This window comes from Sceloporus undulatus, chromosome 1 (assembly GCF_019175285.1).
Source record: "Sceloporus undulatus isolate JIND9_A2432 ecotype Alabama chromosome 1, SceUnd_v1.1, whole genome shotgun sequence".
Classification (NCBI taxonomy): domain Eukaryota; kingdom Metazoa; phylum Chordata; class Lepidosauria; order Squamata; family Phrynosomatidae; genus Sceloporus; species Sceloporus undulatus.
In genome coordinates this window covers 100,912,168-100,926,078 of record NC_056522.1, presented here as the reverse complement: position 1 = coordinate 100,926,078, position 13,911 = coordinate 100,912,168, and the positions used below count along the sequence as shown (strand labels likewise).

The window sequence follows — 13,911 nt, the reverse complement described above, 5'->3', positions numbered from 1 at the left end:
CAGCCACTGAGAAGGCCCTCCATTGTGTCCCCACCAACCATCTTTGTGATGCTGGTGGGACTGAGAGAAGGGCCTCTCAGTCCATAACACGGAATTCCTAAATGCATTATTCAAAAGGTGTTTTATATATTTGTGTTTATATTACAAAATAGCTTCAACTTATATTTGTCTCCTGCTGGAAATCCCTGAAAAATCATTTCTGGGGCTAAAATCATATGTTTAGACTACTGATATGTTCTTGCTTTTTCTGGTCTCTTTCCTTTAACTGTAGTTCTTTAACTGCTATAAAAACTCAGTAATTCTAAAGGAAGCACTGTCATAATCCATTAGCCTTGTGAAACTGAATCTTAGTGTGTAATTTCTCATGTGATAAATAACTTACCTGTCACCCATGTTTTCATCACCACTCTTGTCTTTCCATACAGGTGCAGGTGGGGCAAGCAGACATCCCATGTCCAATAACAGAGTGCAGTGAACATCTGGATGAAACAACTGTCCTTTTCAACTTGCCACACGATGACATCATCAAATATAAGTACTTCCTGGAACTTGGCCGTATTGGCTCCAGCACCAAGCCATGCCCTCAATGCAAGCACTTTACAACCTTCCGGAAGAGAGGTCACATTCCAACCCCTACCAAAATGGAGAACAAGTACAAAGTGAGCATGCTCACTAGAGCTATGGATTAGATGACACAGCTGTGAGCAGCAAAAGTAGGCCATGATATGGTGGGCATTAAATGGGCTTGCTTCTCTTACTGGATCCTAATGTAAGCTGTGCTTTTAGAATACAAATCTATATTTTCATATCCTTATTATTTAACTAATAAGTTATATGCCCAAACAATTGGCCAGTTAACATACTAGTTTTCTTTGTTGGTTATACAGAACCTCCTTGTTCATGTTGAACCATTCATGCCACCTGGAAATATTTCACAGAGTTTGGCAGTTCCTACTTTCCTTAAAGGTTGGATGAGTAACATTCTTTTCAGTTAGTGCTATGGTGAATGTATATGTGGTAGAGTTTTTCAGTGTAGTTAACAACAGGAAAATTAGCTTAGAAAGTTTCAAGGTTGTTACTGACCTGCTCACAAATTGTGGGCTACTGTGCTCTATTTAATTGTATATACTGGTGCTACCCTGCATGCCTACCCTGAAGTAAATTCCATTGAAGTCACTATGATAGGAACATGGGGTTTCAGCCTTAAAGTATCTAAATAAGGCCCTGAACAGACAGGCCAAAATAAAGCTGCTTTGGGCCACTTTGGAAGTGTGCTGTTTAAATGAAGCATGCGTCCTAAGAGGCCAGAAGCTGCACCAAAACCATACTCCAGTCTTAAGGACTGGAGCGCAGCTTTGGGCCTCTTAAGATGTGTGTGTGATTTAAACAGAATACCTCCAAAGTGGCCCGAAGCAGGTTTATTTTGGCCTGTCTGTTCAGGCCCTAAATTGGTTGATGTATGTGGGATGTGCACATTTTATTTAAAAATGCAAGTATTCTTAAAAGAAATACACGACAACCACCTAGGACAGACATAAAATTCTCGGCTGCACGTGTGGATTATACAGTTAAAATGATGATATGGAATTACTAGAAAAGTCTTGGAAGTTGGGAAGTTACTGCCAAACATGGTGCCTCACTATACTCATGTTGGTGGAAAAATAATAATAGTTAAATTAGGTATTTATAACTACAGAATAAAACGAACTGTTTGGTATCAGTTTTTTTAGAGAGCCATTATGATTAGTTGGTGAGTTAGCTATTGGTTTAAAATGTTTAATATATCTCCTCCTCACAATATTGTAAGGTGTCATTGATACATTATTAACTAATGTCAGTAACAATGGATGCTTTCGTTGATTTTAGGATTTGTTTAGGATGTGCAATAAGCACATATTTTTAAAAGCTATATTAAGCTGCTGAAGTTGATATGTTTGCCTAGGGGTTATGTTAGCTTATTACCAGGTTTATGACTGTTCAGGACACAGGCCTGTCTTAAGAGGCTCTGCCTGGGAAACGCAGAGATCAAGATGTGGTATTTGTAAAACTTTTCAGTTGCCTGACCAAAATTCATTTGTGTGTTACAAGAATTTAACTGTACATTAAGTATTATCATTTTACTCACTTTACAACCTAGAGGCAGGTATAAAGTTTTCTGTATTGTTGTTGTGTGCCTTCAAGTCATTTCTGACTTATGGTGACCCCGAGGCAAACTTATCACAGTGGGGTTTCTTGGCAAGATTTGTTCAGAAGTGTTTCCCATTGCCTTCTTCTGAAGCTAAAAGAGCGTAACTTGACCAGGTTTACGGCCCCATTCTCACTGGCCCATTTGCTCTGGATAGAACTGGGTAGATCCAGTTGCCCCCATACCGAATCAGCCCAGTTACAAGTGCCCACTACCCTTTACCTTGATCGGAGCAATTTGCCCCTCTGAAGTTCACATGTGCAGTACCGCTTTAAAATGGAGCCTCCTTTGTTGTCAATCAAATTCACTTCCGCTTTCGTCAAAGGTGACATATCCTACAACCATTGGCCAATGGAATGGGCGCTTTCCCCCCTCTTTTTTTAAAAAAAAAAACTGGCGGCAGTGCTACTCAAAAAAATCATGGCTGATTGGATTCAAGTGTAGTTGAATAATTGGTAGCCGCTTTGATTGTCATGGTACAGAAAAGTGGGACAGAAATAAAAGTTTTATTATTATTATTATTATTATTTTATTAGTGCTTCCATACAAATTCTGGTGAACAAGAATGATTGTGTTCAAACTGCTTTTGTTTTAAAGTTCTGAGCAGAATGTAGATTTGAAAAGTGACTGAGCTAACTTCCATAGATGGGAAGCTTGAAGGCATTTAATGTATTGCAGATTGCTGCTGCCAAATCATGTTTGGTTTTGGCTTGGAACACTGAAAATAGTAATAAAATGTGAAAATCTGTATTTGTTTCTTTTTATTAGATTTATTAGATTTATTTTTATTAGATCTTTTCACATGTTTTAAAATGTTAAAAACAAGGTAGATGTAATTTTTTAAAAGAACCATCTTTAGTTTGGGTACACTATCTCTGTGGTTTTTTTTTAATGAGTCAACATTTTTAACTATCACAGATCAGTCATACAAAAAAGATATAAGCAGAACATAGCAAGGCAAATAACAGTTACAGGTGCAAGAATTCCTGTATATGCACATGTGTGGCAGTTGAACAACCAGCTTTTAAATCAATACTGAATAGCATTTACTAGGATTAGGGTGAGTCATGATGAGATTTGACCAACTAGTTCCTAGTGGAACATACTAACAAACAAAAGTTTGCAGTGTTCAACACAGATTCCTTAGAGGAGCCTGAAAGAAAAAGGGAGATATAAAAGCTATTAGATCTGCACAGAAACCTTTCCAAAAGCAGAACTATATATTAGCAACTAATATCTTTATTACACAGGCAGTATAGCAAAAGATGGGCAACAATTTCAAGCATGTCTGATTGGTAGGGGCAGATATGCTGTTTCTAGGAATTCATAAATATCTGCCCTCAGGTAGGGCTGATGGGAAATTATTGATCCTGTAGCTGACAGTTTGAAGAATGCAAGGAACAGGTGAAGGCATCTCAGTCATGTAATTTTCCTAAGTGGGGAAGAAGCTTGGGTAATGATGCCAAATCCGGCCCTTCTCAAGAGTGTCTGGTCCTCTTGCCTATGACACCATGGCTTGGTGGTTTCTTCACTCTCAAAGGTTTGTAACACCTGTCCTAAGGCCTAATTACTGGCAGGAAGAGCTTGAAACTAAAATATGCTTGTATTTTGGCCCTATCCTTTTGCCCTTAGCCCTACCTATCACTAGAATGTGTCACCTGAGAACTTTTCTGAAATTGAGTTCAGCCCTTGGGCTGGTGGAAACATCCCACTCTTGTCCTAAGTCTGGGATGGGAATCATGTAGTCTCTGGATCTTGTAGGATTGCAGTTCCCAGCATCCGTCCTACTTGGCTATACTGCCTGTGGCTGCTAGGAGTGACAGTCCAGGATCTGGAAAGTGGCACGAATCCCTGCCCTTTCCTAAGGAGTCCAATAAGTGCTCGTATTTTTTTCAAACAAATGTTGGAAACGTTTCTGTTAGAGAAATGGCAGCAGTTTTATTCCTGATTCCTGCTCTGCTAAAATACTGTATGTACTTGACTATAAGTCGAAAAATTTATGCCTCAAAATGGACTCCAAAATCATGGATCGACTTATATATAGGGCAATAAGTTAATATTTCTTATAAAGTTCCTAAAAGAAGTGCCCACCCTTCCTTCATAGCCAGGAATCTTTAAACAGCTCCCCATTTGCGTCCCCCCCCTCTCTCTCTCTCTCTCTCTCTGTGTGTGTGTGTGTGTGTTATCCCTCAGCCTTCCTTCTTTGCCAGAGCTAACAAACAGCTGCTGAGACAAGGCTTATACCCTGTTTTGCAAGCCACGAGTCTGGGAAATGCTGGTGATAAGGGAAGAGAGAAAGAGAGAGGTGTGTACCCCATTTTGCAAACCATGAGTCTGGGAAATGCTGGTGGTAAAATAGGAGAGAAAGGTTTCTACCCCGTTTTGCAAGCCATGAGCCTTGGAAATGCTGGTGGTAAAGAGAAAGGATAGAGGGGGGTATCTACCCCATTTTGCAAGCTTTGAGCTTTGGAAATGCTGGTGGTAGAGAGAGAGAGAGAGAGAGCGCTGAAGTTTGTTTCCCCATTTTCCATGCCAAGACTATGACCCTTGGGAGAGGTCCAGAGAGGGAGAAGTAGGAAGGGAAGTGGTGCTTTGTTTCCCCCTTCAGATCTTTTGTAACATGGCCCAGTGTTTGACCCTCAGATCCATGGATCATATCAAAATCCATGATTTTGGCCCCAAAAACTGTCCTTGACATGAGTATATATGGTATGCTTGTTTGTTTGTTTGCTGGCTTTAAAACTGCTGTATTTTAAATACTTTTTATGATACTATGTTAGGTTTTTCTGTTAGTTGCTCTGGTACTCAAAAGTGAAGTTTAAGTAAAAATATTTATATAAATAAATTAGCAAGCTTTAAAAAAAACCCTGTAAATTTAATTAAATTGGAGGGAAGTTTACATTGGGCTTATGTTTTACACCTGCATTTTCCCCTTACATTTTCTTTGATCTACCTCCTAGTTTTTCTGTACCTATAGCATGCATATTGGCAAGATTTGAGAACTCCTGGAGAACAGGAGAAATCTCAGCAGACTGGAGGAGTGCAAACTTTGTCCCCATCTTCAAAAATGGAAAAAAGAGGATACCAACAATTATTGTCCAGTTAGTCTGACATCAATACGAGGAAAGATTCTGGAGCAGATCATTAAACAGAGAGTCTGTGAACATCTAGAAGCCAATGCCATAATCACAAAAAGTCAACATGGGTTTCAGAGAAACAAGTCATGCCAGACAAATCTAATCTCTTTCTTTGATAAAATTACCAGCTTGATAGATGAAGGGAATGCTGTGGATATAGTATATATTGATTTCATTAAGGCCTTTGACAAGGTTTCCCATGACATTCTTGCAAACAAGCTAGTGAAATGTGGGCTAGACAACATAACTATTACATGGATTTGTAATTCGTTGACTGGCCAAACCCAAAGGGTGCTCAACAATGGCTCCTTTTCATCCTGGAGAGAAGTGACCAGTGGGGTCCCAAAAGGATCTGTCCTGGGCCCAGTGCTATTCAACATCTTTATCAATGACTTGGAGGACAAAATTGGGGGCATACTTATCAAATTTGCAGATGACAACAAATTAGGAGGAGTAGCTAATACTCCAGAGGACAGGATCAAAATTCAAAATGACCTGAATAGACTAGAAAGCTGGGCCAAAGCTAACAAAATGAAATTCAATACAGAGAAATATAAGGTACTGCAATTAAGGCGATAAAATGAAATGCACATATATAGGAACACCTGGCTGAACGAGACTACGTGTGAAAGGGATCTGGGAGTCCAAGCAGACCACAAGTTGAACGTGAGCCAACAGAGTGATGCGGCAGCTAAAAATGCTAATGCAATTTTAGGCTGCATCAATAAAAGTATAGTGTCTAGATCAAGAGAAGTAATAGTGCCACTCTATTCTACTTTGGTCAGGCCCCCCCTGGAATATTGTGTCCAGTTCTGGGCACCACAATTCCAAAAGTACATTGAGAAGCTTGAGCGTATCCAAAGGAGGGTGACTAAAATAGTGAAGAGTCTGGAAACCATGTCCTATGAGGAACGACTTAGGGAGCTGGGGATGTTTAGCCTGGAGAAAAGAAGGTTAATAGGTGATATGATAGCCCTGTTTAAATATTTGAAGGGATGTCATATTGAGGAGGGAGCAAGCTTGTTTTCTGCTGCTCCAGAGAACAGGACTTGGAACAATGGATGCAAACTCCAGGAAAAGAGATTCCACCTCGACATTAGGAGGAACTTCCTGACAGTGAGGGCTGTTTGACAGTGGAAGACACTCCCTCGGAGAGTGGTGGACTCTCCTTCATTGGAGGTCTTTAAACAGAGGCTGGATGGCCATCTGTCAGGGATGCTTTGATTGAGAGTTCCTGCATGGCAGGGAGTTGGACTGGATGGCCCTTGTGGTTTCTTCCAACTGTACGATTCTGTGATTCTATGAAGATGTATTGTAATGTCTGTTTGAGTGTTATGGCAAACAGTGCTCTGTGGACACTAGGCACTGGATAAAAGAGCCCAGACATAGGAGAGAAGGAAGGAAGGAAGCAATGTATTTTTGTTTTTCATCAAGGGTTGGTTCCCTTTTTAAGAGTTAAAATACAGTACTATAAGTTGACTCAGGTTTTTTGGGTCATTTTGTTGACTAAAATTTCTAGACTTATACATGAGTATATACATATATGAAACTTAATTTTAAACAGACATTCATTATGTACATTTCTTTTGCTGATTTTTCAGAAGGTAATCAGTTTTATCTATACCAGATATTAGAATATAATATTAGTAATCGTTCTTTGAACTCAGTTTCTGTATGATGAAAATAATAGTGATGAGCTTTAATGGCTAACTTGTAAAATCCTATTGGCTAATACTAGCAGTTTCTTTCAAGCTTTAGTGATGCCTACCTCAGAAAGGAGTGCCTGACAACATGCAGTACAATCTGAATAAGCAGCTTAATTCTATTCATGTTCTTCATTTCACCTTCATTATTTTATTCATTTATTCCCAATGCGTACGCATTGCCAGTACATACTCCTTTCAAAACTAGTCAAACTAGAAATGCTGCAGAAAGATCAGGCATAGTTCAGTAATGTGGTGTATATCTAATGTGGTTCATATCTAAGGATATGATCAGTGTTTTGGCATCATGTATTCTGCCCCATATTTTTCATGAAATGGGACAACTTTGTTGTGAAACTAGTTTTTCTGTTGAAACTTACAAAGTACATCTTGCTAAACTGGGCCCTATTTATGTATGATCTCTAATATTTCAAAGGTCATCTGCTTTTTTGAGTCACTATCTCATGACAGACAGGAGCAGAAGCTCTAGATGCAAGAACCTCCATCAAGAATGGAAAGTCGCAAACTTTTAAAAAGCAGTATGGAAGAATGGTGGTGGGAAAAGTAGCATCTTGAAAAATTAATTTATCAGAAGAATATTTTGCAACCATACACAGAAATAAACAAAAATGCTTTGTGACAATGGCTTTATTCTAACAATCCACTATGAATGTGTTTCTGATAACACATTTATAACACAATATTTCTATTATACATTCTTTTGAAACATAGTATGTAGACAAATGGTGTCTCCACTCCTCTATGCTAGGAAACACATCCAGTACACTGGGATGCAAATCATCATGTTGTTCTTGTTTGCTCACAAGAAAACATCTGATTCAGCTTTTGAAAAACAGCAGAAGGGATTATTTTAATATATTTATCATTCATTTGGGATCATTGGACATTTTTATTCCCACCACTTGAGGAAAGTATCATAAGCTAAAGGGCTGTAGTTAATCTGTCTATAGTAGTTGCAAGTAAAATTATTTGTTAACAGTATCATAAACATCAGATATCAGACTAATGACTGGGTCCATTGCAACACTCCATAGATTTGTCGAGTTGTTTTTCTTTTACAGCGCTTCATAAATAAAGGTTAATAATAATAATAATAATAATAATTCTAATATTCTCATGAATATATAAAGAATATTAATCAAGGTTCAGGCCAGTGGTGGGGTGTTTTTGCTGAAATTCTGGTAGGTTAGCAGGAATGCCTTCCCTTGAAGGCTTAAATAGCCAAACCTTTGATCAGATCTATAATAGCACAATAGCAGTCAATGGTTAGGTTGTATATCAAACCACAATTGACAAGTTATTAGGATGTCATTGTGAGCAAAGCAGTACTAGCCCATCTGATCATATCTGCTTTGGATCAGCACAGCAACATTTTACAGTCAGCTTTGTTCTTCTGGATTCTTCTCTAATGTGTGAGATTACCATGGTGTGACAGTCAGTGTAATAGCCAGAAAGCGAATGATAGTTGGAGTGAAGGCTTGCTATTTGCATGCTTTAGAAATACAACACCAAGGGTGACTGCTAAAGTATCCAGCAGAGAAGCACCATTATTAACTCTGTGGAACTCACTTTTATTAGAGGAAAAGTAAATGTAAGAGGGCAGGGAGAACTCTGTGTAGATAATTGGCAGATGCTAAACTCTGGAAATTTAGATCCTCTCATTCTTTAAAACATACCATGGAATTTTGGTTCATTCTCTTGTCTACCTGTAGATTTTACCAGAATAGATTATCATTTTTAAAGACGACCTCCAATGTCTGAGAGTAGCTCCACAAGAGAGAAGGATGCTATAGAGAGAAAGAGAAATGGTTCTTCATTGGTTTGAACTTTGTTTCTTCTACAGTAGGGATGTTATTTGAGCTATTGAAACCAATGTTTGGAATTTGTTGATTTGATTCACAAGCATTTTTAATTAGGACGATGAATTATATCTTTTTAGTTTTTGTAATGAATATATTTTAAAAATAGCTCCTGTCAGTGTGACAAGTTGGCAGGGATGATGAGAAGTATAGTCCAAAATATTCAGAGGGCACAATTGTGGGGTTGTGGCTCTAAAAATTACAGATTGCTGACATGACCAGAGTGTGAAGGGGGTGATATGGGAAGAATAGAAAATTGGCCTACTCAGGTCCCTAACAATTTATAATAAATATCCTAAAGGGAGACATTAAGATTGGGAGCATATAGATTATGGGGTTTAAACTTTCCCTTTTCTTGCTTTCTGCAGAGAGGAAGGAGATTTGCTTTTTTCCACTCACTGGTGCCTCCTATATTGTACGCAAACAAATGCTAATAATAATTAATAATTTGTTTTATTTATATACCGCTATTCCAAAGATCATAGCGGTGAACAGCAAGTAAGCTAATTAGCAAGTAAGCTAATTTGCCCCCAACAGTCTGGGTACTCATTTTAGCGACCTCGGAAGGATGCAAGCCTGAGTCGAGCTTGGGCCCTTTTGCTGGTCTTGAACTCGCAACCTTGTGGTTTTGAGTGAATGGCTGCAGTACAGGCATTTAACCACTGCGCCACCAGGGCTCCATATTTTGGTTCTATTCCAAGATGCCTGCTGCTGATCATGCTAAGGTGGAAAACCACTTCAATGTGGTGGAAAAGGAAAAAGAAATGTTTTCATTTTCTTTCTCTTAATACCCTCCTCACCACACACAGAAAGAGAAAGTGTGGTCCCACTTCAGTGATAGGAGGCTCCACTTCAGGAAATTATTACATTTTACAAGCAAGGCTGTGTTATAACATCTGGTGAATTTAAGGAAAGTTGGATATTGTGTCTTCACTAACCCATTGCTTGGAATCTTTTATGTGGCATTGTTTACATTGATAGTTCAACAACACTGGACTAAATGCCTCATACTGCCGTTGTTTATAATGTCGTTACTTAAAAAGAACCCTGACTGGTTATGTGGGTAAATCAACCAGTTCTGAAAATTAGCATGCAGTGACCACACTGGTTACAAACATTTTTCTACAGCTGAGCTGCCAACAACTTTTGCATCCAAAACAGAATCCCTTCCCCCTTCCTCAGAGCCTCCACATTGAATTTCTCCCTTGATCCAGTGCAGTTGTGGTTAACAAGCTGAAAATAACTACTAAAGCAGATGTTATGCTATCAACTGCAGCCTTCTGCACCAGATGCCCTTTGGAAAACTGTTTTCATGTGTAAATGTGCTGATTTCTTGGAGATTTCTATTTCTATTCACTTTTCTATTCAGAAAATATTCTATTTTCTGATTTCTATTCACTTTTAGTGTCCAGTCTTCCAGATTGTTTATATTTGTATTGTTTTGTGGTCTTTTTTTTACCATAGATCCAGTGTCCAACCTGCCAATTCATGTGGTGTTTTAAGTGCCACTCTCCCTGGCATGAAGGTATCAACTGCAAAGAATACAAAAAGGGAGACAAGCTGTTACGTCACTGGGCCAATGAAATTGAACATGGTCAAAGAAATGCTCAGAAGTGTCCAAAATGCAAGGTACGATGATGCATGTTAAAGTCTGTCTCTTTGTTGTGTACATTGCAGTCCTTTCTGACTTCAGGTCTAAGGGATCTTATCATGGGATTTTCTTGGCAAGATTTTTCCAAAGCAGGTTTGTTCTTCCTCTGAGCATAATACTGTGTGACTTTCCCAAGATCACCTAATGGGTTTCCATGACAGAGAATGGATTCAAATCTTGGTCTCCAGAGTTGTAGTACTACACTCAAACCACTACACCACATTTACTTTCAATTCTGTCTTTAGTAGTGTTTGAAAATTCTGTGATGTTTTCCAAGTTGAGATGCCTGGACAGTGCCCATTAATGAAATCTCTGCTTACTAAGGATGTGTTATCAGTCCAGTTCAGGAGAACATAATCCCTGTTGTCTGCTGACATAGCTACTCTTTTTAAAAGTGTTTATCTGACACCCTCTTTATGTTTGCTGTAAGCTGAACTGCTGAATTCTGAAACATTTAGCATTACTTCTACCCAGAAAAATACTCATGTGCCTGGCAGAAAATGCAATGTTCTTTTTCAAATAATTTTTTAAAAAAATAAGCAATAGGTGTGAGATTTATGGAATATAGGAATGCCTCAGTTAACAAAGCCTCAGAGAAAGAAGCTTTTTTTTTTAAGAAAGTCTTTTAAATGCTTGCCTTCCCTCTTTTTCTCCCTTGTCCTTCATCTGGCTTGAAGTTTTTTGATAGTATGCATTGAGAGGATGATGAAAGAAGGCTGAAGATACACTGACTTTTGGTGCCAGGTTGCTGTAGTGCATATGCATAAACTATACAGCAAAGCTTAAGCTAGGAAACAGTGGAATTCTGCTCTAGCTGATCCAACTATAGCTGTATGTGCCTGCCTATAAGAAGCAAAGTAAGCACCAGCTGCCTCCAGAATCCCTTACTCAGCATGTGTGAACAGTAAAACAAAAAACAAACAAACAAACCAAAAAAACAAATAACAAAATAAAGAACAGCATGTAAAAAAGCATGGATTTTTGGCCACCAAAATGGAAATAAGAAGGAAAGTAGAGATAAAACACATAATCCCTGGATGTATTTTGGAAGAAGCTTTCATGTGGTCTCTAGAAGTTTCATAACATTTTTGTTTACCTGTGAAAGATTTATCTGACATAGTAGTTGTTTCATTTCACCCTGAGCACATCATTAGTTTTGAATAAAAAGTTTGCTGAAACATACAGACCTTTTTGTGGTGTAGGAACTTATCCCTGTTCTTCTTATCTCATTTCTGCCTCTGGTACCAAATTTTCTGTTTAAAAAGTAATGCCCTGGAATATATCTACTTTGTTACCTGAGATAAACCTGCATCAGTTTCATAGGTAGTGAAATTCCAGGTAATCCTGTTGCATTATATAGGTTCAAGCACATTGCTGTATACCTTCAAGTCATTTCTAACTTATAGCAGCCCTAAGCTAAAACTATCATGGAATTTTCTTGGCAATATTTGTTCAGAAGGAATTTGTCATTGCTTTCCTTTGAGTTTTGAGAGAGTGTGACTTGCTGAAGATCACCCAGTAGTTTTCCATGGCTGAGTGGGGTTCAGACTCTAGTCTCCAAGAGTCCTTGGGTAACACTCAAACCACTACACCATGTTGGCCCCCAAGGACACAATAATCTAAAAATGGACTAATGGAAGGTAGTTTCCTGTACAGAAAAATGTTCTCTATGCAGATCAACCATGTGTGAATTTTGTGCAGAAAAAATCCTCAATGATGACATTTTATCTGCAGAAAACAGCCTTTTCTGCACAGGAAGTAATATTTCTGCATAGAAATAGCATTTATTGCCCAGCACAGAAATGTTTTTCTATGCAGAACAAACACAGAATCAGCTCCAAACTGTGGATTTTCTTGTCAGTCCAAGATTCTTCTCTTCAGGGTTTCTCAACTTTCAAAAAACATCATTGACCATTTATCAAATATATTTGAATATTCTTTCTCATCCCTATTTTTAAATAATGTAGGACTTCTTATCACTTTTCATTGGTTTCTCTTTTCTACATATCAAACAAAATACATGGAATTATGTTTTTTCTCTCCAGGGAGGAAAGATATCAGCACCCTCTCCTTTAGGAACTGCAGAAAAAGAACTCTGGTGGGTGATAGGTTTTGCCTGTAGTCGACAAATAGATGTTTGATCCCTTCCAGGTTCATTCGGTGGTAGCTGAAGCCATATGAACAATGTGGAACATGCATAGAAAGGAATGGCAGCTGCTTGAATTTCTGAGACAAATGCCAGCTTCTGTGAAATGTTAATACTACATCATTAACTCTTCCTTTGTACTATGTGACTTCTGTTAAGAGAGGTTGCATAGCTCAGTCATGGCACCACAACAAGTGATGAGACATAACAGCTGAAATGGAAATATTATATTTGTCAGAACGGATAGCTTGCAGTGACAGGGCAGAGATCTTGAAGTACCTACTTTGCATTGATGGTCAGGATTTATTTATTTATTTATTTTCATATTTTAGGTGTCTACTTGATTTCAGTAATTAATTTTTTTCTTCCTCATGGTAGACAACTGACTCAAAAGAAGACAGTTTGCAGTAAAATATATATATTAAAAGTTTATTTCACATATTTGAGATTTCAGAGTTACTTGTTACTCATCTCAACAGAAAGCCTGACAAAACCTCAGCACTTGAGGAATTTTAAATTGCTGATTGACTTGCCAACCATGAACCACAATACTGAAACTCACTTATTACAGCTTTCTGGTTTTATAACTTTATTTATTTATTTATTTCTAACTCATACTCTCTTTAACTACATTATGGACTTCTAGTGCCAAATATTTCTACATTTGTTCCTTCTGACAGTTCAAGCACCTTCCATTTTGATTTCTATGCCCTTTTACAAATGAATAAAATAGTTTTCAAGAGTTGGAAAGTTCATGTTTAGTCTAAGGTGCTTTGCAGAAATTATTGAAACTGAGAGGTATATCAATACTGTCTTTAAGGTTAGAGCAGAGAATTTTGAAAACTATATAGTTATATAAATAGAATTTGAGGTGTGAATAATAGTTTAGTAAATAAATGGCAGCTGATTGTTCAACACTTAGTGGAGTTTAATTGACTTTTGACAGAAAGTTTTATCAGTGAAGAGTCATAGCATCATAGAGTTGGAAAAAAACCACAAGGGCTATCCAGTCCAACCACCATCCATGTAGGAATACACAATTAAAGTGCTCCTGACAGATAGCTATCCAGCCTCTGTTTAAAAACCTCCAAAGAAGGGGACTCCATCCCACTCTGAGGTAATGTATTCTTTCTTCTCCAGGCTAAATCATAGAGTTATTGAATAACTCTTACAATCAGGACATTCTTCTTAATGTTGAATTAATTGTTC

At 38.0% G+C, this 13,911-nt stretch overlaps 1 protein-coding gene across 1 annotated transcript in view; it reads left to right on the top strand.

Moving 5' to 3' along the window:
* Positions 1-643: 643 nt before the first annotated feature.
* The window catches only part of RNF217 (ring finger protein 217), an 81,227-nt gene continuing 67,959 nt past the window's right edge, over positions 644-13,911 (top strand). The window contains exons 1-2 of the mRNA XM_042446391.1: positions 644-769; positions 10,370-10,534. Coding sequence (XP_042302325.1) covers positions 740-769; positions 10,370-10,534 — 195 coding nt within the window. The 5' untranslated portion in view covers positions 644-739. The remainder of the gene's footprint in view (positions 770-10,369; positions 10,535-13,911) is intronic.